At 39.4% G+C, this 23,211-nt stretch overlaps 1 protein-coding gene across 1 annotated transcript in view; it reads right to left on the bottom strand.

Annotated features, from left to right (window-relative positions):
• Window positions 1–2,606: 2,606 nt before the first annotated feature.
• Window positions 2,607–23,211, bottom strand: part of LOC120993568 (gastrula zinc finger protein XlCGF26.1-like) — a 71,694-nt gene continuing 51,089 nt past the window's right edge. The window contains exon 2 of the mRNA XM_040422044.1: window positions 2,607–3,621. Within this exon, the coding sequence (XP_040277978.1) occupies window positions 2,607–3,621 (1,015 nt within the window). The remainder of the gene's footprint in view (window positions 3,622–23,211) is intronic.

Below are 23,211 nucleotides of genomic sequence, written 5' to 3'. Positions count from 1 at the left end.
CAGAATTAGACTTGAAAATGCACGGTAGCGTGTGAAGTTATTGAGGATGACCCTATCCGCACCTTCAATCTAATATACCCTTTTATGGATAGATTTAACCTTGGCCTGATACAGCAGAAACCACTGATTTAGGGAATTGCTAAGTTGGGAATTGTATTTCAACCCAGAACAAAAACTGTGCTTTGGCGCACACTAAATAGATTGACCAGCCACAGCAGTAACAACAGATTTAGCTGAATATAAATTGTAGGCCTATTATTTAGGAGCTGGATGACAGGTATCCCTTTTACGAACAGAATTAGACTTGGAAATGCACGGTAGCGTGTGAAGTTATTGAGGATGACACTATCCGCACCTTCAATCTAATATACCATTTTATGGATAGATTTAACCTTGGCCTGATACAGCAGAAACCACTGATTTAGGAAATTGCTAAGTTGGGAATTGTATTTCAAACCAGAACAAAAACTGTGCTTTGGCGGACACTAAATAGATTGACCAGCCACAGAAGTAACAACAGATTTAGCTGAATATAAATTGTAGGCCTAGTATTTAGGCCCTGGATGACAGGTATCCCTTTTACGGACAGAATAAGACTTGGAAATGCACGGTAGCGTGTGAAGTTATTGAGAATGACCCTATCCGCACCTTCAATCTAATATACCCTTTTATGGATAGATTTAACCTTGGCCTGATACAGCAGAAACCACTGATTTAGGGAATTGCTAAGTTGGGAATTGTATTCAACCAAGAACAAAAACTGTGCTTCGGCAGACAGCAGACAGTATTACAATTGGCTACTGCTATTTTGGCAATTGTATTTTACCCCTCAATAAAATAGCAAGCACAGCCAAGCCCCTGATGTAGGATATAGCAAAAAAAAACACACTATTGATGGTTAAAAATGGACTTGGTGGCAGCTTGTGCTGGCGCACCACAAGACACAAAATCACCCCAGAAAAAAGTGACTGAAAAACGCTCTGGGCAGCCTTAAAACAGTGAGCAGTTGAATAGCAGAGGTTGTATGATACACAGCTGTATATCGATCACTTCAGTAAATAAATCACTGCCTAATCTCGCCCTAACAGCAGCAGCTGCATCCTCTCCCTACACTGATCAGAGCAGAGTGACAAGCGGCGCTACGTGACTCCAGCTTAAATAGAGGCTGGGTCACATGCTGCACTGGCCAATCACAGCCATGCCAATAGTAGGCTTCTTGGGGCAAGTAGTATGACGCTTGTTGATTGGCTGCTTTGCAGCCTTTCAATAAGCGCCAAGAAAGCGCCGAACACCGAACCCGAACCCGGACTTTTACGAAAATGTTCGGGTTCGGGTCCGTGTCACGGACACCCCAAAATACGGTACGAACACGAACTATACAGTTCGGGTTCGCTCATCCCTAGTTCTCAGACATGAGACACTAAAACAAAACAAAAAATTATTTCAAAAATATTATTTTGTAAAACTTAAATAAATTTAAAAAGTTGACATATTAGGTATCTCCGCATCCGTAATAATCTGCTCTATAAAAATACCCCATGACCTAACCCCTCAGATGAAAACGGTCACCTTACATCACAAAAAGTGTAATAGCAAGTGATCAAATAGTCATATGCCCGCCAAAATAGTGCCAATAAAACCGTACTCTCATCCCTCAAAAAATGAACCCCTACCTAAGATAATTGGCTAAAAACTAAAAAAATAATTAGTATTAAACTATGGAGATACTAAAATGTTTTTTTTTTATAAAAGGATAATATAGTGTAAAACCTAAATAAATTTAAAAAAGTAGACATATTAGGTATCGCCGCATCCGTAAGAATCTACTCTATAAAAATCCCCTATTACCTAACCCCTCAGATGAACACGGTCAAAAAAATAAAATAAAAACTGTGCCAAAACAGCTATTTTTTAGGAAATTTTCCATTTTAATAGTTTTTTTCCAGTAACAAAGCATGGGTTAACAGCCAAACAAAACGTAATATTTATTACCCTGATTCTGCAGTTTACAGAAACACCCCATATGTGGTTGTAAACTTCTGTATGACCAAACGGCAGGGCGCAGAAGGAAAGGAACACCGTATGGTTTCTGGAAGGCAGATTTTGATTGCCTTTTTTTTGGCAACATGTCCCATTTGAAGAACCCCTGATGCACCCCTAGAATAGAAACTCCATAAAAGTGATCCCATCTAAGAAACAAAACCACTCAAGGTATTCAAAACTGATATTACAAACTATATTAACCCTTTAGGTATTCTTTAACAGTTTATGGCAAATGGAGATGGTCCTTAAGGTGAAAATGAGCCCAGTCCTTAAGGGGTTAAAATCCTATCTTGTGCTCTCTATGAACATCACAGCCAAGGGGAGACTCTCTGAGTGTAAAGAGACGTTACTCAGTATTCACTCAATGTAAAATTTATTATAAAAGAAGATTGAAAGAAAAAAATAAAGAATCATCATAAGGTACCAAGTCTTACAGTAGAGCTCCACACCTGCCACATTTCATACAATCTGAACATTATAAAGGCTTCTGACTTCTCCGCTCTTCGATTTGCCACAAGACCCATTTTTATTCTACTGTTTTCTCATACTATACATACACATGGCTACTTCCTCGTGTGAATTTTTAAATGTTTCAAAAGATTTGATTTATCATTAAAACATTTCTCACATTCTGTACATTTAAATGGCTTTATCCCTGTATGAATAATCTGATGTTGAACAAGATCTGACTTTTGACTAAAACACTTCTCACATTCTGTACATGAAAACGGCTTCTCTCCTGTGTGAATTCTCTGATGTTGAACAAGATGTGACTTCTGAAGAAAACACTTCTCACATTCTGTACATGAAAACGGCTTCTCTCCTGTGTGAATTTTCTCATGACGTGCAAGATTTATTTTATGACTAAATCTCTTCTCACATTCTGTACATTTAAATGGCTTTATCCCTGTATGAATAATCTGATGTTTAACAAGATCTGACTTTTGACTAAAACACTTCTCACATTCTGTACATGAAAACGGCTTCTCTTCTGTGTGAATTCTCTGATGTCGAAAAAGAATTGACTTCTGACAAAAAAACTTCTCACATTCTGTACTTGAAAACGGCTTCTCTTCTGTGTGAATTCTCTGATGTCGAAAAAGAATTGACTTCTGACGAAAACACTTCTCACATTCTGTACATGAAAACGGCTTCTCTCCTGTGTGAATTCTCTGATGTTGAACAAGATGTGACTTCTGAAGAAAACACTTCTCACATTCTGTACATGAAAACGGCTTCTCTCCTGTGTGAATTTTCTCATGACGTGCAAGATTTATTTTATGACTAAAACTCTTCTCACATTCTGTACATGAAAACGGCTTCTCTCCTGTGTGAATTCTCTGATGTTGAACAAGAATTGACTTCTGACGAAAACACTTCTCACATTCTGTACATGAATACGGTTTCTCTCCTGTGTGAATTCTCTGATGTTCAATAAAATTTGTTTTTGTAATAAATGATTTCCCACATTCTGGACATTTAAATGACCTTTCACCTTGTCGAGTTTTCTTAAATTTCATTTCTAAAGGTTTCCTACATTTAGCTCTTGTTGACATTTCACCCAGTCTGTGTTCAGTTCTATTACTGACAAGTCGTACTTAATTATCTTTTACGTCATAAGAGGAAGAGAAAAGATATTTCTAGTAGCTTCTTATCCTGTCATCACCTGGAGAAAGAAGAACATATTTATAAGTTAAATGGTCCTTATTTTCCTGGCTACTAATTAATTAATGCTACAAATATATAAATAGCTCATTAGCTGCTGCTAATTACTAGGACACGGCTCTTTAGGCAGGGCTGCACTAGATGCAATATTCTACCCAATAGCCTTGGAGTGTGTATGTGATGAATGGATGGAGCCAAAATATACTGGCTACAGGTGTGTGGATGGAGCCAAAATATACTGGCTATGAGTGACTGTATATAGCCAAAACATACTGGCTGTGGATACATGGTTGTGACCTATATACTGGCCGCAGGCTATACAAATAGATTGGTCTGAACTCTGTACTATACAAGGGTACATTCTAGTCCACAGAGACTCCACTCTGGTAGAGGCAGTGAGATCTACTGTATTTAGCATTATACGACCTATGAACTAGGTGGCACAACCACATCTGCATATACACCCACAGATTCACTTGTAATATACACACATGTGTCCATTCACACTGGTTACCGTGCCCTCAACTCTGACTTGCTTATCCATAGCAATCACTAGCTAGCAAGTCGAGTTTTCTAGCCCAGTCCCTTAACTGTACAGAGGAGTTATTTGCTACCCCTCTCTGTATAGGTTGGAGACTGGTTGCCTGATGGTCACAGACTGTGACATATAGGCCTTTTGCCCCCTTTTAAACAGACTTTTAATAAAGGTTTTGTTTTTGAATTTTAACGTTCATCAGGCTGTGATATTATTAGTATTTAGGAACGTCTACCCACTTATCTCTTTATAGTGTGAATTAATTTTGATTATTAATCCTGCAGACCAGTCCATAACATTGTGTTCACATAAAGGTGTTTTGCACTGTAATATTATTTCTATATGAACTTTACACTTTGGCCCATGTGCTATGTAGCATTATCCCGGGCTTGTACCATGAAACAGACATGACATCTTGATTAGATTTCATCGGTCCCTTGTGAGTTTATTTTTTAATTTTTTATGAGATTACTTATTTAATAAATCTAAAACCGGACAATCCTTGCTCTCTGTCTATCCGGGAGGTGCTGGTAGCTCATAAACTGCCAACACTATTGATCATTGAAACTTCTTCACTCTCTAAACTCACGTTCAATACATTTTTATTGGTTTCTCATGTTTTAAGGGACAAATCAGATCATAGACGGCAAACATTTTCAGTCACCAGACTTTTTCATGTCACCTGATTGCCCAGAAAGTAGGATTTAAGGAAAGCAAGGAGATTGAATTGCGGTCTTTTTGATTTATCTATTGATATTAACTGGCATATAGGTAATACATGGATAGCCATGGTATGGTAGAATTTACATCCTATGGACAATTTAAAAATCCATTAAAAAAAACTGGCAAATGGACCCCAAACCCCATTAACGTTTTGAATAATCCCTACAAGCAGGAAACTCTTTACCTCCATATTATATAAGTACACATTAGAAGACTGCCCACAAGTAGGACATGACATTAAGAAATCATTTATGGAAGTCATGACGGCACAAAATAGCATGAAAAGGCAATGTTTTGTGCTCCACCATCCTCTACACTATGTACTGTCTACAATATGTGTTATGTGTACAGACCTGTATTATATACAGTCAGGTCCATAAATATTGGGACATCAACACAATTCTAACATTTTTGGCTCTATACACTACCACAATGGATTAAAAATAAAACAAACAAGATGTGCTTTACCTGCAGACTGTCATCTTTAATTTGAGGGCATTTACATCAGTTTGCATATGTGCCTCCCACTTGTTAATGGGCCAAAAGTAATGGGACATAATAATAATCATAAATCAAACTTTCACTTTTTAATACTTGGTTGCAAATCCTTTGCAGTCAATTACAGCCTGAAGTCTGGAACGCATAGACATCACCAGACGCTGGGTTTCATCCCTGGTGATGCTCTCCCAGGCTTCTACTACAACTGTCTTCAGTTCCTGCTTGTTCTTGGGGCATTTTCCCTTCAGTTTTGTCTTCAGCAAGTGAAATGCATGCTCAATCGGATTCAGGTCAGGTGATTGACTTGGCCATTGCATAACATTCCACTTCTTTCCTTTAAAAAACTCTTTGGTTGCTTTTTCAGTATGCTTTAGGTCATTGTCCATCTGCACTGTGAAGCGCCGTCCAATGAGTTCTGAAGCATTTGGCTCAATATGAGCAGATAATATTGCCCGAAACACTTCAGACTTCATCCTGCTGCTTTTGTCCGCAGTCACATCATCAATAAATTTTGTTTGTTTAATTTCAAATACATTGTGGTGGTGTATAGAGCCAAAAATGTTATAATTGTTTTGATGTCTCAATATTTATGGACCTGACTGTAACTGTAGATACACAGATATCTCTAGTTAGAGGAGCAGATTATGGTATCTATAGAGAAAATGATGTGTGAGTTAATTACAGATTAGTCCTGTGAGTAAAACTCTTTCACAAACTTATTGGTACAGTCCAGTGATGGCAGTCAGGATCGGTGATTGTCCGTGTTCCCTGCACAGTTACAGGTATGTACTATCACATGTATGGACACTGCATGTATAATTACATTACAGACAAAGACACATTGTCCTTATACACAGCACAGTCAGTACTTACCAGACATGAACCCTCTACACACTCAGTACTTCATCTCCAGTCAGTGTTTTCTCCTCAGCAAGTCAGTGATCCAAGTGAATTCCCTTGGTGAATTCTGGCTTTCTGAGCCATGCTTGGGTCTTTTATACCTCTTTGGTGGCTATATCTATCTGCTCCTCCTCTTCCCCCCAGGAGGCGCCCAGATCTTTCTTCCCTCATTACAATATGCAATGGAAAAATAATGGCCCCACCTTCTCATCAACAAGTTTAGCATTTTCTGGCCTCCTGAGATGGTTCTTCATTTACACATTGTATTTGCAGGGTAGAGACCTATTGTTCACACTCCTATTTAGCATCTGTAAGAGATTCCTGGGATACTCCGAGACCTTTTCATGTGAGAATCAGTGTAAACAATGAGCATTTTACATCCTGATGAGATACATTCCATCCAGACCTACAACCACATGACTCTCCATCTATAATTCACAGATATGAAATACTCCATATTATATTCAGTAGAACAGATTATAATACTTTCATTATAAACCCTCTATAACAACTTGTTATAGGATTATTTATTATTTTCAGAAATCAGGCCGATACGATTCAGTTATAAATTATGCATTACTGGGTCAGCTTTAATCAATCACACACATTTCATGATCAGATACATCAGTTTTTTATATATGACACAATCTCTACATCATCTGCTCTGTAGTTTACTTGTGGCCATCACCATGATACATGTTCAGACTGTCCTCACTGGGCTCCCAGATATCTGTGTCGTCATTTCCAGTTCTGAGAATGTAGACCTCTTCTGGTCATCTGCTTGGATTTCTCCTGACTATGATTATTCCTTCATTAGATACCACTTATACCATTGAGTCTATTTCACAATCCTTAGTCCATAAAACATATTATGCTTTATAACAATTGATCAGCTTAGAGAAGAATGTCAGTTACTCTTTTGTGAACTCTGCATATTTTTAGATTATATATAGAAGAAGGTAAAAACATAACAATCTAAAATAGAAATCCAAACTGGATGCTGCTTGTTCCACCATTACTTCATCAGAGATATTTCTGCTGCTTAGTAAGAAGCAATCTGATAAATAAAAAATTAAAGGGGTTAGGGTGGGTTCACACTAGCGTTAGGGATTCCGTTATGGTTTTCTGTTATAGCATGGTTATAACTAGTGTAGAGCACGAATATTCGAATAGCAATTTTTTATCTCAAATATCGCAACTTTGAGAATTCTCGAATATTTCGAATATAGTGCTATATATTCGCTATATCGAAAATTCATATTTTTTCCATCTGAAAACATCATTCCTCCCTGCTTCTTGCTTGTGGGTCAATGAGTCATTGGCCCACAAGCAACTGAAGCAGGAAGGAATCACGTTTTTTAGATGGACAAAAAAATGACGAATATTCTAAATAACGAATATATTCGCTATATTGCTTTATATTCGCTTTTTAGAATATTTGTCATATTCTAATCCAAGAATATTGAATATTTTTAATATTCGAGATCACGATTTAAACTGAAAAATCATGAACGTTATATGTCCTAGAGTGTGCGCGACCGCATGACGTCATTTAATTCGCGCCGATAAAGTTTTTTCAAAGAAAGTATTTCCAGACAGTCTCCAGACACTCGCAGACAGTACAATGTGCTCTGCAAAGATTAAAAGACACCGCTTTATAAAAGCCGAGGATGAAATCGTCATAGCCGTAAGTAATATTATATTACAGTACTTAATTATTATCATATAGCATGCATGTCAGAACAATTATTATATGTAGATCGAGTCTAGCGAAATATTCGTAGGTACGAATATTTGCTATATGAATGTGATTTTTTTTTCTTACCAAAAAAACTTTTTATGGTAAGAGTAGATAATACAGATTGGTGCACTAAGTACTCTTGTTACTTCACAGCACTATGTTTGTAGCATGTATGTATGGACAACAGATACATTTCTATCACATGCACATAGCACGTCCATTTTCCTGTCACTCAATATATACCACACACTACATACCATACACTATATACGGTTCCATACACTATATACCATACACACACACACACAAACACAATATATATAGATTATATTTTATGTCCATAAGCTTTCTTTGTCTCACCGTATTTGCTGGTTCATTTAGCTATACCCAGGGTGCACCACGGGGATGCAAACCAGCAGTACATCCAATACCGTACCGTCACTTCTCTAGACAGGTACATCGCAGCTTAGCTGGCCAATATCCGATTGCTCACTCAGACACCATACACATACAATCGCAATACAAGCCGATCTTATAACGGTAACATTCAATCTAATATTTCCCCTTCAAAGACGTAACTACTTTTTGCTGGTTTGTTGAGGACATATTTTTTAAAACGTAGAATTAAAAAAATTGGAATTATATGCTTGCATCTTTATCTTGCAGCGTTTGTTGGTGCGGGGATAGGCCCTTACCAAGAAGAGAGTGGAGAAGCGGGCCATCCTGAGGTCTCTCCGTGCAGAGTTATATATGAAATTCTCCTTGTGGCACAAAGATCGAGAACTACAGAAGAAGTGGTGCGATCTGAAGAGGTATAAGCCCAATCTTGTAAAGGAGATGAGCGAACGATTGTGTCCAGGTACAATATTTACATGACTTTTGTATCTCTTTCTACAACACTATGTAATGTATATATTCAGTTATGCTGCTAATCCGTACAGATGTAGTTGGGATAACACACAACCTCTTAACTCATTGCGTTATGTTGAAACAAAAAAATAATGGTTAGGACCTAACCTAGGTAAGGTTTATTAACAAATAATTTTACAAATGCCTATTAAGGCAATAGGACCTATCTTGACCCAGGTGAAATTTAATACTTCACTTTTATTATTATATATATTAAAATATGAATTACTAGGCGAGTGCTCATTTTATTTACCTTTATTAACTATTTTACAAACCAAAAAAATACTATGTTTAAAAATACAGTCAGCACATCTCAATTCTCTAGTGGAGTGCTGACTGTATTTTTAAACATAGTATTTTTGGGGTTTGTAAAATAGTTAATACAGTTAAAAAAAAATGAGCACTCACCTAGTAATTCAGATTTTAATATATAATAATAATAAAAGTGAAGTATTAAATTTCACCTGGGTCAAGATAGGTCTTATTGCCTTCCTAGGCATTTGCAAAATTATATGTTGTAACAAAAGCCATTTAAAAAAAATAGCTTAACGCATTTAATTGCATTTTGTTTACATAACACGTCTCCTAAAGCATGTGTGTTAAATCTACTACATTCGTATTTAATCCATTTAAAAATGATTACTTAATATCTGGTGTGACACGTACAGAATCATCTGCTTACATCATACATCTCTACCTCACTGTGATTGTATATATATATAGTTAAACACACTGCTCGGTACAGATGTATGATGTCACTGGATGATTTCATTTATTTCACACACATACACATATATATATACACTCACCTAAAGATTTATTAGGAACAGCTGTTCTATTTCTAATTAATGCAATTATCTAGTCAACCAATCACATGGCAGTTGCTTCAATGCATTTAGGGGTGTGGTCCTGGTCAAGACAATCTCCTGAACTCCAAACTGAATGTCAGAATAGGAAAGAAAGGTGATTTAAGCAATTTTGAGCGTGGCATGGTTGTTGGTGCCAGACGGGCTGGTCTGAGTATTTTACAATCTGCTCAGTTACTGGGATTTTCACGCACAACCATTTCTAGGGTTTACAAAGAATGGTGTGAAAAGGGAAAAACATCCAGTATGCGGCAGTCCTGTGGGCAAAAATGCCTTGTGGATGCTAGAGGTCAGAGGAGAATGGGCCGACTGATTCAAGCTGATAGAAGAGCAACGTTGACTGAAATAACCACTCGTTATAATCGAGGTATGCAGCAAAGCATTTGTGAAGCCACAACACGCACAACCTTGAGGCGGATGGGCTACAACAGCAGAAGACCCCAACGGGTACCACTCATCTCCACTACAAATAGGAAAAAGAGGTTACAATTTGCACAAGCTCACCAAAATTGGACTGTTGAAGACTGGAAAAATGTTGCCTGGTCTGATGAGTCTCGATTTCTGTTGAGACATTCAAATGGTAGAGTCTGAATTTGGCGTAAACAGAATGAGAACATGTATCTATCCTCTGATGGCTACTTCCAGCAGGATAATGCACCATGTCACAAAGCTCGAATCATTTCACATTGGTTTCTTGAACATGACAATGAGTTCCCTGTACTAAAATGGCCCCCACAGTCACCAGATCTCAACCCAATAGAGCATCTTTGGGATGTGGTGGAACGGGAGCTTCGTGCCCTGGATCTGCATCCCACAAATCTCCATCAACTGCAAGATACTATCCTATCAATATGGGCCAACATTTCTAAAGAATGATATCAGCACCTTGTTGAATCAATACCACGTAGAATTAAGGCAGTTCTGAAGGCAAAAGGGGGTCCAACACCGTATTAGTATGGTGTTCCTAATAATTCTTTAGGTGAGTGTATATATACACACACACCCCAGTTAATTAACCACATAAACCACTGTAGCAGAGCCATAATGCAACAAAGGCTTTGTCTGACGGTATTAAATGGGTTTATTTTGGGATCAAGTAGTTCACACAGGAAGCACAGCATTATTAGTAAATAAAACCATCAACTAATATCCCATCACTCTTCCCAATAACTGGACGACACTGACAGACAGTATCAGGAGCAAAACCCTGTTTAATGTCATATTCCCTACTTTTATGCCCCTCTCCCATGCAAGGGAGACACCTATAGAAAATTATCCATTCTTTAATCACAGACTGGTTACAGCCCACACATCCCCTGTTAGAACTATTGGGTATAAATAAAGTCCATAAGTATAAGGCCTATATAAGTTGTATGGACATGAACCTAAAGAACAACCATTTTGTCTTATTTTAAAAAGGGCAGGGTGAGTTCAGGATTATTAACCAAGGATTAACAATATGTACCAGAGTGTTTACCCAAGTCTGTTTTTGTGAGAAGGAGATGTCCCAAGGTCTAATGAAAACGAATTGCCTAGATAAGGTACAAACTCCTATGTCATTGTTAGAATCTCTCCCAGAGTAAAACACAAATTAATGATCTCTTTCCTTAAGGTTTTCTTGAATGGAGAAATGTGGACACAGGTGGTCATAAACAAACCCTTTCTTTTCCCCAGAACAATGACCTAAGAATGGTCATGTGTATCTTGATTTAATTAGGTCTGGTCAAAAGATTAAGGGGTATACGAGGTGTTTGACTAAGTACAAAAGTCATTGTCTATTCAAGATCTCCTCAAGGTTTTGTCTGAAACCTTAGTTAAAATTTAGTAAATGAATAAGGGAATATATAGAAAACATAAATAAGTGCCTTGACTTTTGTATGGAGTACTAGTGCCATCTAGTGTTAGGGTAACATAAAGGTTTAGGGTGTATTTTCCCTAGGGAGGTTCTATTAATTATAAAGTGAGGTCACTAGTTAATGATAAAACTTGGCCAAGCCCTTTCTAAGATAGGATAAAAAAAATGGTATGGGCTGACAGAAGGGAGCTCTCTGACCATCAGCAGCTCTCTAACTATCATCATCAAGGGACGGTCATCAAGGGAAAAGACCAGATCCAGCCCTGACCACCTTTTCAGTCATTGGAGGCAGCCATCTTAGAACCATTGAAATTGATTACTGCTAGCTGACATTTTGGTATAGTATAACCTTACCTATATTTTTTAGGATAATTAATTAATATTATACATATCTATATATATTCAATTAACCATACTTTGTGTATAGTATCTGTTTTGGAATAAAATTGGGGTGTACCTGCAGCATCATCCTGAAAATTAATCCAATACAGGGAGATTGAAAATATATAGAAACACTTTATCCAGCTCACCTCCGTAATGGAAAATGTAGTCCCGGCTCCAGAGGCCCTGGGGGAGTGTTCCCGTAGCAGGCTGCAGATAAGTGAAAAAAGACGGTCCTGGAGACATATGAAGTTCCTCTTTCAGCTTTACTTTAATGAATCATCAGGTTAACAGACATCACCACCTTCCACATGACATAACGTTGACGCGTTTCGGGTAGACACCCTTAGTCGTAACAATTTTGCCAAGTGTGGCATTCCTATTTGAAGGGGTCAAGGAACACTCCCCCCCTATGACGGGGAGGGGAGTCTCCGACTCCATAGGTTGCCACACACATCGGCACACCTTACAATCATAATTAGCATAATTGCTACCACACTGTGTGGACACCGTCTGGAGCAAAATTAACCCTGTGGTTACCGGGGCACTTACTCACTGTCAGTAGCCGCGCAGTGTGAATACATCCATATTTAAAAACCTATATATCATTTCTGCTTGACATATTATATAAAATAGGACAAAGAAAACAATGGCCCTCAGAACTTTCACCAGTTACAACCTGTTTTATCATGGCAGATTATATTGAACAGTTTGGTAGTGTTGTATATATTAAATACGGATTGTCTATTATAGTTATTCATATAGCAGCGGTACTGATATCCAACATTAAACATGGTATGCAGATATCAGCAATAGATATATATATGTAGCTTGTAATATGGCATAAGTGCCATGATGAAGCCAATTCTCAGTCACTTCATTACAAGCGAAACAGACGCACCGTCTAGCTATAGTCCTATTATATTGGGAGACCGATGAACAGAGATGTGTGCAGACCTCGGGATAACTTATCAGAGCATATTCTTGACTATAGTACCAAGTCACCAGCATGCATGGACAGTTCAGTTTGTTTCATAGTCTACTGATAAACATAAGTTAGTTCTTTTTTCAGATTAAGGCCTGCTGGAATTCTAGTGCCAAGTCTAAAAATCCAGTAGGCTTCTCTGAGAAGGATTTTCTTTCGAAAGTCTCCCCCCCTTCTGGGGGCCAGTACTCGCTCAATGGCAAAAGCCTGAAAGGATGACATTTGGCGTGCATGTTTATATATAAAGTGCTTGGCTGCATTTGAAATATTTAAAATGTTTGGGTTATTAATATAGTTCAAATGTTCAAGAATGCGGTTTTTAAACCTGCGAGATGTGCTGCCTACATACATTAGATCACAATGCGTGCATCTAATTACATATATTACACCCTCCGTGTTACAGTTAATGTAACTACGGATAGGGTATTTACATGTATGACCTGAGTTTTCAAATGACTTAGTAGGCAGCACATAATCACAGGTTTTGCAAGGGCTGCCTCCACACTTCGTGAAGCCCTTGTAAATGAGCCAATTCTGTTTGAAGTTGGTTCCTTTGCCACCGGCGGTGTATAGGGATGGAGACAGCGAGCAGGACAGGGTTGCGGCCTTTCTAGACACTATTCTGCACCCTGATTTCAGGGCTTGGTATAGAATATAGTCATCATATAATATAGGCAGGCATTTCTGTATAGCAGAACTGATTGCATTGAATTCACTGCTATAAGTCAATGATAGAGTTGGAATTCTGTTCTGGTCACTGTCTCCATACTCCCCAACACCGCCCGCGGACAGTTTTTTGCCAGATCTGTTCTTTGATCCTCCAAATAGCATATCTTTTCTATCTTTTTTTGAGGCTATCTCTCGTCCCCTTCTAATCATCCACACTGGGTAATTTCTGTCCCTCAGTCTTTTCTCCACCTTATTGAACTCTTCTTCCAGTCTATTTGTCTCACTACAGTTTCTGGCTATGCGTGTAAATTCACCCACGGGGATTGCTCTGATGGTGTGAATAGGATGGTGGCTCTTGGCATTTAATATGGAATTACCTGCCACTTCTTTCCTGTAGGTGATGGTGTGCACTACCTCACCTGGAGACCCGCGGAGTGTCAAATCGAGGAAGTTCATGTGCACAGGGTGTGCCGTGCACACAAATTGTAAATTATAGTTGTTATTATTTAAGTAAGCCTGGAGGTCTGGGACGGCAGACACACCGCCGGCCCATACCATGAGCACGTCGTCGATGTATCTGCCGTACCAGACCAAACCAGGCATAAAGGGATTGCTTAGATCATAAATATATTTTTCTTCCCAATATGACATTGTCAAATTTGCCAATGAATGGTGAGAACTTGGCTCCCATTGACACACCGCGGGTCTGCAGGTAGTACACACCATCAAACATAAAATAGTTGTGACTTAGCAGGAAAGCTGTCACTTCACATATGAAATCCACATAGCCTGAACCAATTCCAGTATATCGATGGAGATGGTATTCCATCGCCAGCAGAGCAACCCCGTGGGGAATGGAGGGATAGAGAGAAATCACATCCGCTGTGATCCAACAGTAATTAGCCTCCCAAACAAATTTGTACATTGCTCGCAATACATCGGCTGAATCTTTAAGGAACCCTGGGGTGCGCCTGACCAGTGGCTGGAGAATATTGTCCAGCCAACTGCCCAGGCGCTCCGTCAGGGAACCAATGCCAGACACTATGGGGCGAAGGGGGGGGGGGGGGGGTGGATGCCCTTATGGACTTTAGGCAACGCATGCATAATCGGTATAACTGGTGCCTCTACACACAGATATTTGAACTCTCTATCACTGAAAATATCCAGACCCTTACCTTTTTGTAACAGTGACATGTAATTTGCCATATATTCCTGTAATGGGTCTTTAGATAATTTACTGTATGCGGAGGTATCAGCAAGCATTTCCCGTAATTGATTGCCATAAATTTCTTTGTCCATGACGACCACTGCCCCCCCCTTGTCCGCCATTTCCAGGAGGTTCTGGAAAAGGAACTGACAAACATTGAAAGAGAGAGCAAAAATACAAAATACAGTAACAATCTTAGTACATCCCAAATCCAGGCACTCCAGGAGTTACAGCAGTGTGACTCCTTGGTTATCAAAATGGCGGACAAGGGGGGGGGCGGTGGTCGTCATGGACAAAGAAATTTATGGCAATCAATTACGGGAAATGCTTGCTGATACCTCCACATACAGTAAATTATCTAAAGACCCATTACAGGAATATATAGCAAATTACATGTCACTGTTACAAAAAGGTAAGGGTCTGGATATTTTCAGTGATAGAGAGTTCAAATATCTGTGTGTGGAGGCACCAGTTATACCGATTATGCATGCGTTGCCTAAAGTCCATAAGGGCATCCACCCCCCCCCCCTTCGCCCCATAGTGTCTGACATTGGTTCCCTGACGGAGCGCCTGGGCAGTTGGCTGGACAATATTCTCCAGCCACTGGTCAGGCGCACCCCAGGGTTCCTTAAAGATTCAGCCGATGTATTGCGAGCAATGTACAAATTTGTTTGGGAGGCTAATTACTGTTGGATCACAGCGGATGTGATTTCTCTCTATCCCTCCATTCCCCACGGGGTTGCTCTGCTGGCGATGGAATACCATCTCCATCGATATACTGGAATTGGTTCAGGCTATGTGGATTTCATATGTGAAGTGACAGCTTTCCTGCTAAGTCACAACTATTTTATGTTTGATGGTGTGTACTACCTGCAGACCCGCGGTGTGTCAATGGGAGCCAAGTTCTCACCATCATTGGCAAATTTGACAATGTCATATTGGGAAGAAAAATATATTTATGATCTAAGCAATCCCTTTATGCCTGGTTTGGTCTGGTACGGCAGATACATCGACGACGTGCTCATGGTATGGGCCGGCGGTGTGTCTGCCGTCCCAGACCTCCAGGCTTACTTAAATAATAACAACTATAATTTACAATTTGTGTGCACGGCACACCCTGTGCACATGAACTTCCTCGATTTGACACTCCGCGGGTCTCCAGGTGAGGTAGTGCACACCATCACCTACAGGAAAGAAGTGGCAGGTAATTCCATATTAAATGCCAAGAGCCACCATCCTATTCACACCATCAGAGCAATCCCCGTGGGTGAATTTACACGCATAGCCAGAAACTGTAGTGAGACAAATAGACTGGAAGAAGAGTTCAATAAGGTGGAGAAAAGACTGAGGGACAGAAATTACCCAGTGTGGATGATTAGAAGGGGACGAGAGATAGCCTCAAAAAAAGATAGAAAAGATATGCTATTTGGAGGATCAAAGAACAGATCTGGCAAAAAACTGTCCGCGGGCGGTGTTGGGGAGTATGGAGACAGTGACCAGAACAGAATTCCAACTCTATCATTGACTTATAGCAGTGAATTCAATGCAATCAGTTCTGCTATACAGAAATGCCTGCCTATATTATATGATGACTATATTCTATACCAAGCCCTGAAATCAGGGTGCAGAATAGGGTCTAGAAAGGCCGCAACCCTGTCCTGCTCGCTGTCTCCATCCCTATACACCGCCGGTGGCAAAGGAACCAACTTCAAACAGAATTGGCTCATTTACAAGGGCTTCACGAAGTGTGGAGGCAGCCCTTGCAAAACCTGTGATTATGTGCTGCCTACTAAGTCATTTGAAAACTCAGGTCATACATGTAAATACCCTATCCGTAGTTACATTAACTGTAACACGGAGGGTGTAATATATGTAATTAGATGCACGCATTGTGATCTAATGTATGTAGGCAGCACATCTCGCAGGTTTAACCCCTTAAGGACTCAGCCCTATTTCACCTTAAGGACTTGGCCATTTTTTGCAAATCTGACCAGTGTCACTTTAAGTGCTCATAACTTTAAAACGCATTGACTTATCCAGGCCGTTCTGAGATTGTTTTTTCGTCACATATTGTACTTCATGACACTGCTAAAATTGGGTCAAAAAAGTTAATTTTTTTGCATAAAAAAATACCATATTTACCAAAAATTTAGAAAAATTATCAAATTTCAAACTTTCAGTTTCTCTACTTCAGTAATACATAGTAATACTTTACATTCCCCATATGTCTACTTCATGTTTGTAGTATTTTGGGATTGATATTTTATCTTTTGGGGATGTTATAAGGCTTAGAAGTTTAGAAGCAAATCTTGAAATTTTTCAGAAATTTACAAAAACCCAATTTTTAGGGACCACTACAGGTCTGAAGTCACTTTGCGAGGCTTACATAATAGAAACCGCCCAAAAATGACCCCATTCTATAAACTACACCCCTCAAGGTATTCAAAACTGATTTTACAAACTTCGTTAACACTTTAGGTGTTGCACAAGAGTTATTGGCAAATGGGGATGAAATTTGCGAATTTCTTTTTTTTGCCTAATTTTCCATTTTAACCCATTTTTTCCACTAACAAAGCAAGGGTTAACAGCCAAACAAGACTGTATCTTTATTGCCCTGACTCTGCCGTTTACAGAAACACCCCATATGTGACCGTAAACTACTGTACGGGCACACAGCGGGGCGCAGAGTGAAAGGTGCGCCGTATGGTTTTTGGAAGCCAGATTTTGCTGGACTGTTTTTTTGACACCATGTCCCATTTGAAGCCCCCCTGATGCACCCCTAGAGTAGAAACTCCATAAAAGTGACCCCATCTAAGAAACTACACCCCTCAAGGTATTCAAAACTGATTTTACAAACTTTGTTTACCCTTTAGTTGTTGCACAAGATTTAATGGAAAATAGAGATACAATTTCAAAATTTCACTTTTTGGCAGATTTTCCATTTTTTTTTTTTTTTCCAGTTACAAAGCAAGGGTTAACAGCCAAACAAAACTCATTATTTATGGCCCTGATTCTGTAGTTTACAGAAACACCCCATATGTGGCCGTAAACTACTGTACGGGCACACAGTAGGGCGTAGAGGGAAAGGTGCGCCGTATGGTTTTTGGAAGCCAGATTTTGCTGGACTGGTTTTTTGACACCATGTCCCATTTGAAGCCCCCCTGATGCACCCCTAGAGTAGAAACTCCATAAAAGTGACCCCATCTAAGAAACTACACCCCTCAAGGTATTCAAAACAGATTTTACAAACTTTGTTAACCCTTTAGGTGTTGCACAAGATTTAATGGAAAATAGAGATACAATTTCAAAATTTCACTTTTTTGGCAGATTTTCCATTTTAATATTTTTTTTCCAGTTACAAAGCAAGGGTTAACAGCCAAACAAAACTCATTATTTATGGCCCTGATTCTGTAGTTTACAGAAACACCCCATATGTGGTCGTAAACCGCTGTACGGGCACACGGCAGGGCGCAGAAGGAAAGGAATGCCATACGGTTTTTGGAAGGCAGATTTTGCTGGACTGGTTTTTTTGACACCATGTCCCATTTGAAGCCCCCCTGATGCACCCCTAGAGTAGAAACTCCATAAAAGTGACCCCATCTAAGAAACTACACCCCTCAAGGTATTCAAAACAGATTTTACAAACTTTGTTAACCCTTTAGGTGTTGCACAAGATTTAATGGAAAATAGAGATACAATTTCAAAATTTCACTTTTTTGGCAGATTTTCCATTTTAATATTTTTTTTCCAGTTACAAAGCAAGGGTTAACAGCCAAACAAAACTCATTATTTATGGCCCTGATTCTGTAGTTTACAGAAACACCCCATATGTGGTCGTAAACCGCTGTACGGGCACACGGCAGGGCGCAGAAGGAAAGGAATGCCATACGGTTTTTGGAAGGCAGATTTTGCTGGACTGGTTTTTTTGACACCATGTCCCATTTAAAGCCCCCCTGATGCACCCCTAGAGTAGAAACTCCAAAAAAGTGACCCCATTTTAGAAACTACGGGATAGGGTGGCAGTTTTGTTGGTACTAGTTTAGGGTACATATGATTTTTGGTTGCTCTATATTACACTTTTTTGTGCGGCAAGGTAACAAGAAATAGATTTTTTGGCACGTTTTTTTTTTTGTAATTTACAACATTCATCTGACAGGTTAGATCATGTGGTAATTTTATAGAGCAGGTTGTCACGGACGCGGCGATACCTAATATGTATGCAATTTGTTTTATTTATGTAAGTTTTACACAATGATTTCATTTTTAAAAAAAAAAAATGTTTTAGTGTCTCCATAGTCTAAGAGCCATAGTTTTTTCAGTTTTTAGGCGATTATCTTAAGTAGGGTCACATTTTTTCCGGGATGAGATGACGGTTTGAGTGGCACTATTTTGGGGTGCATATGACTTTTTGATCACTTGCTATTACACTTTTTGTGACGTAAGATGACAAAAAATTGCTTTTTTTTCACCGTTTTTATTTTTATTTTTTTACGGTGGTCACCTGAGGGGTTAGGTCATGTGATATTTTTATAGAGCCGGTCGATACGGACGCGGCAATACCTAATATGTATACTTTTTATTTATTTATTTAAGTTTTACACAATGATTTCATTTTTGAAACCAAAAGAATCATGTTTTAGTGTTTCCATAGTCTAAGAGCCATAGTTTTTTCAGTTTTTGGGCGATTATCTTGGGTAGGGTATGAATTTTGCGGGATGAGATGACGGTTTGATTGGTACTATTTTGGCGTACATGCGACTTTTTTGATCACTTTTATTACCTTTTTTGGGAAGTAAGGTGGGCAAAATTTCAATTTCCTAATAGTTTTTATTTTTTTATTTTTATGGCGTTCACCGTGCGGGGAAAGTAACATGACCGTTTTATAGATCAGGTCGTTACGGACGCGGCGATACCAAACATGTGTAGGGAATTTTATTTTTTTCATTTTTAATCAGTGATAAATGTGTTTTTGGATTTTTACTTTTTTTTCACTTTTTTTTTGACCCAGACCCACTTGGTTCTTGAAGATCCAGTGGGTCTGATGTCTGTATAATACAGTACAGAACAATATATATTGTACAGTACTGTATTTTACTTACACTTTGTCTGAACAGATCTCTGCCTTTAGCACAGATCTGTTCAGCACCATGGACAGCAGGATGCCTGAGAGGCGTCCTGTTGCCATGGGAACCTTCCCCGTCTGCTCAGTAGTTGTCAGAACTTCGCAGATGGGGAAGGGTAAGCACAGGGCTGAGGGGGGCTCTCTGGGGGCTCTCTCCCTCTCCATCGGGGGGCTGCAAAGGCACAGCAGCCCCCCGATGGGAGAGGGAGGGAGCTCCCTCTTACTGTTAACTTTTTCCATACAGCGTTACGTACGGACCGCTGTATGGAAAGGGTTAAACGGCTGACATCGCATCATCGATGTCAGCCGTTTATACCAGGGTGCCAGCAATGTGCTGGCACCCTGGTATACCCACTAGAGACCAACGATTATACAAGGGGAGGCGGGCGGGGGATCGCGATCCCGCCTGCCGCACCGCCCGCCTCCCGCACCGCCCCCACCGCCCACAACTCCCCCCCTGCACCACCCGCCGGCAAAAAATCATGCAGGGGTGCAGGGGGGGGGGGTGTAAAATATATATTTTAGGGACACTAAAGCTTCTGATCCCCGCGGTCAGGGCCCGCGGGGATCAGAAACTGCACACAGCGCAGCAAACCGCAGGTCTAAATTGACCTGCGGTTTTCTGCGATCGCCGATGCGGGGGGGTCAAATGACCCCCCCCCCTGCATTGTTACGGGATGCCGGCTGAATGATTTCAGCCGAAATCCCGTTCCGATTAACCCCTCGGGCGCCGGAATACAAATTTCAAGTTATGACGTACCGGTACGTCATGGGTCCTTAAGGACTCGGGATCCATGCCGTACCGATACGTCCTAAGTCCTTAAGGGGTTAAAAACCGCATTCTTGAACATTTGAACTATATTAATAACCCAAACATTTTAAATATTTCAAATGCAGCCAAGCACTTTATATATAAACATGCACGCCAAATGTCATCCTTTCAGGCTTTTGCCATTGAGCGAGTACTGGCCCCCAGAAGGGGGGGAGACTTTCGAAAGAAAATCCTTCTCAGAGAAGCCTACTGGATTTTTAGACTTGGCACTAGAATTCCAGCAGGCCTTAATCTGAAAAAAGAACTAACTTATGTTTATCAGTAGACTATGAAACAAACTGAACTGTCCATGCATGCTGGTGACTTGGTACTATAGTCAAGAATATGCTCTGATAAGTTATCCCGAGGTCTGCACACATCTCTGTTCATCGGTCTCCCAATATAATAGGACTATAGCTAGACGGTGCGTCTGTTTCGCTTGTAATGAAGTGACTGAGAATTGGCTTCATCATGGCACTTATGCCATATTACAAGCTACATATATATATCTATTGCTGATATCTGCATACCATGTTTAATGTTGGATATCAGTACCGCTGCTATATGAATAACTATAATAGAGATAATCTACTGACAATCCGTATTTAATATATACAACACTACCAAACTGTTCAATATAATCTGCCATGATAAAACAGGTTGTAACTGGTGAAAGTTCTGAGGGCCATTGTTTTCTTTGTCCTATTTTATATAATATGTCAAGCAGAAATGATATATAGGTTTTTAAATATGGATGTATTCACACTGTGCGGCTACTGACAGTGAGTAAGTGCCCCGGTAACCCCAGGGTTAATTTTGCTCCAGACGGTGTCCACACAGTGTAATAGCAATTATGCTAATTATGATTGTAAGGTGTGCCGATGTGTGTGGCAACCTATGGAGTCGGAGACTCCCCTCCCCGTCATAGGGGGGGAGTGTTCCTTGACCCCTTCAAATAGGAATGCCACACTTGGCAAAATTGTTACGACTAAGGGTGTCTACCCGAAACGCGTTAACGTTATGTCATGTGGAAGGTGGTGATGTCTGTTAACCTGATGATTCATTAAAGTAAAGCTGAAAGAGGAACTTCATATGTCTCCAGGACCGTCTTTTTTCACTTATCTGCAGATTGAAAATATACTGGTGAAAACACGGTATTATCTCCATGGAATTGAATTCAGTTCTAGACCGGTACGGTTGATTATATACATATATATCTCTATAGATAATAGATAAACCAAATTTGGGTTTAATCAGACATTTGTCGGCTGAGAGAAATCAAGTATTAAATTGATTTAAAATATAATTGAAGGGTATCATTATAAGAAGGCATAATTGTGTATATATATATTCTCAATTATTTTTGACTTTCTCACTATTGTGCATATCATTGATTGAATTTCAATTGTCACCAATTTTATTATATATTATTTTGTACTAAAAATTGTATTAATAAATTACATATATATTTTGTCTGTAACTGGGTTTTGTCTTCAATTCAACGCAGATCACGAGCTTGTTTTAGCTTGATATTTATGATAATAAATTAGAATCTTCTTCATTACAGATTTTAATTTATTCACATAAATAATATAGACTGTCAATCGGAGACAGCATAAATATTCTGACACCCCTCCCCTCAGTCTGAGAAGTAATTCAATCAACAATCCATTTGAGACATCCATTGTAGCCATTGTGTTTCTACCGCACAACCAGACGAATGTTCCGCATGTTACATACTGATTAGGGAATTTAACATAACATTGTAAATCCATTCAACAGTACAGATGAAACATCCATTGTAGCCAAACGCAATCCGCTACAACCACTAATGTAATGCAATCTTAAGGGAGATCTTGATCTTTTAGTTGTAATATGTATATGAACTGATGCCTAACTAGGCAGTGGAACCTATCTTGACCCAGGTTAATTAATACTTCACTTTTATTTCCATATGTGTTAACCTGAATAAGGTGGATATATAAACATGTTACTTATCTTTATTAATTATTCCTACAAACCAAAAAGTTTAAAAATACAGTCCCCACTGCACTAGTGGGTTGTAGTGATAAGTGGTGACGAGGGGACGGGAGAGTCCACTAACTCCCACCCTCTCACATTGGAAGGAAAATGCTACAGTGTCACCATTTGCAGGGCTGTCACTGTAGCATTTTGCTTCCAATGTGAGAGGGTGGGAGTTAGTGTATTCTCCCGTCCCCTCTTCACCACTTATCACTACAACCCACTAGTGCAGTGGGGACTGTATTTTTAAATTTTGGGGGGTTTGTAGGAATAATTAAT

Source organism: Bufo bufo, chromosome 3, assembly GCF_905171765.1.
Source record: "Bufo bufo chromosome 3, aBufBuf1.1, whole genome shotgun sequence".
Taxonomy (NCBI): Eukaryota; Metazoa; Chordata; class Amphibia; order Anura; family Bufonidae; genus Bufo; species Bufo bufo.
This window is presented reverse-complemented; position numbering and strand designations above follow the sequence as displayed.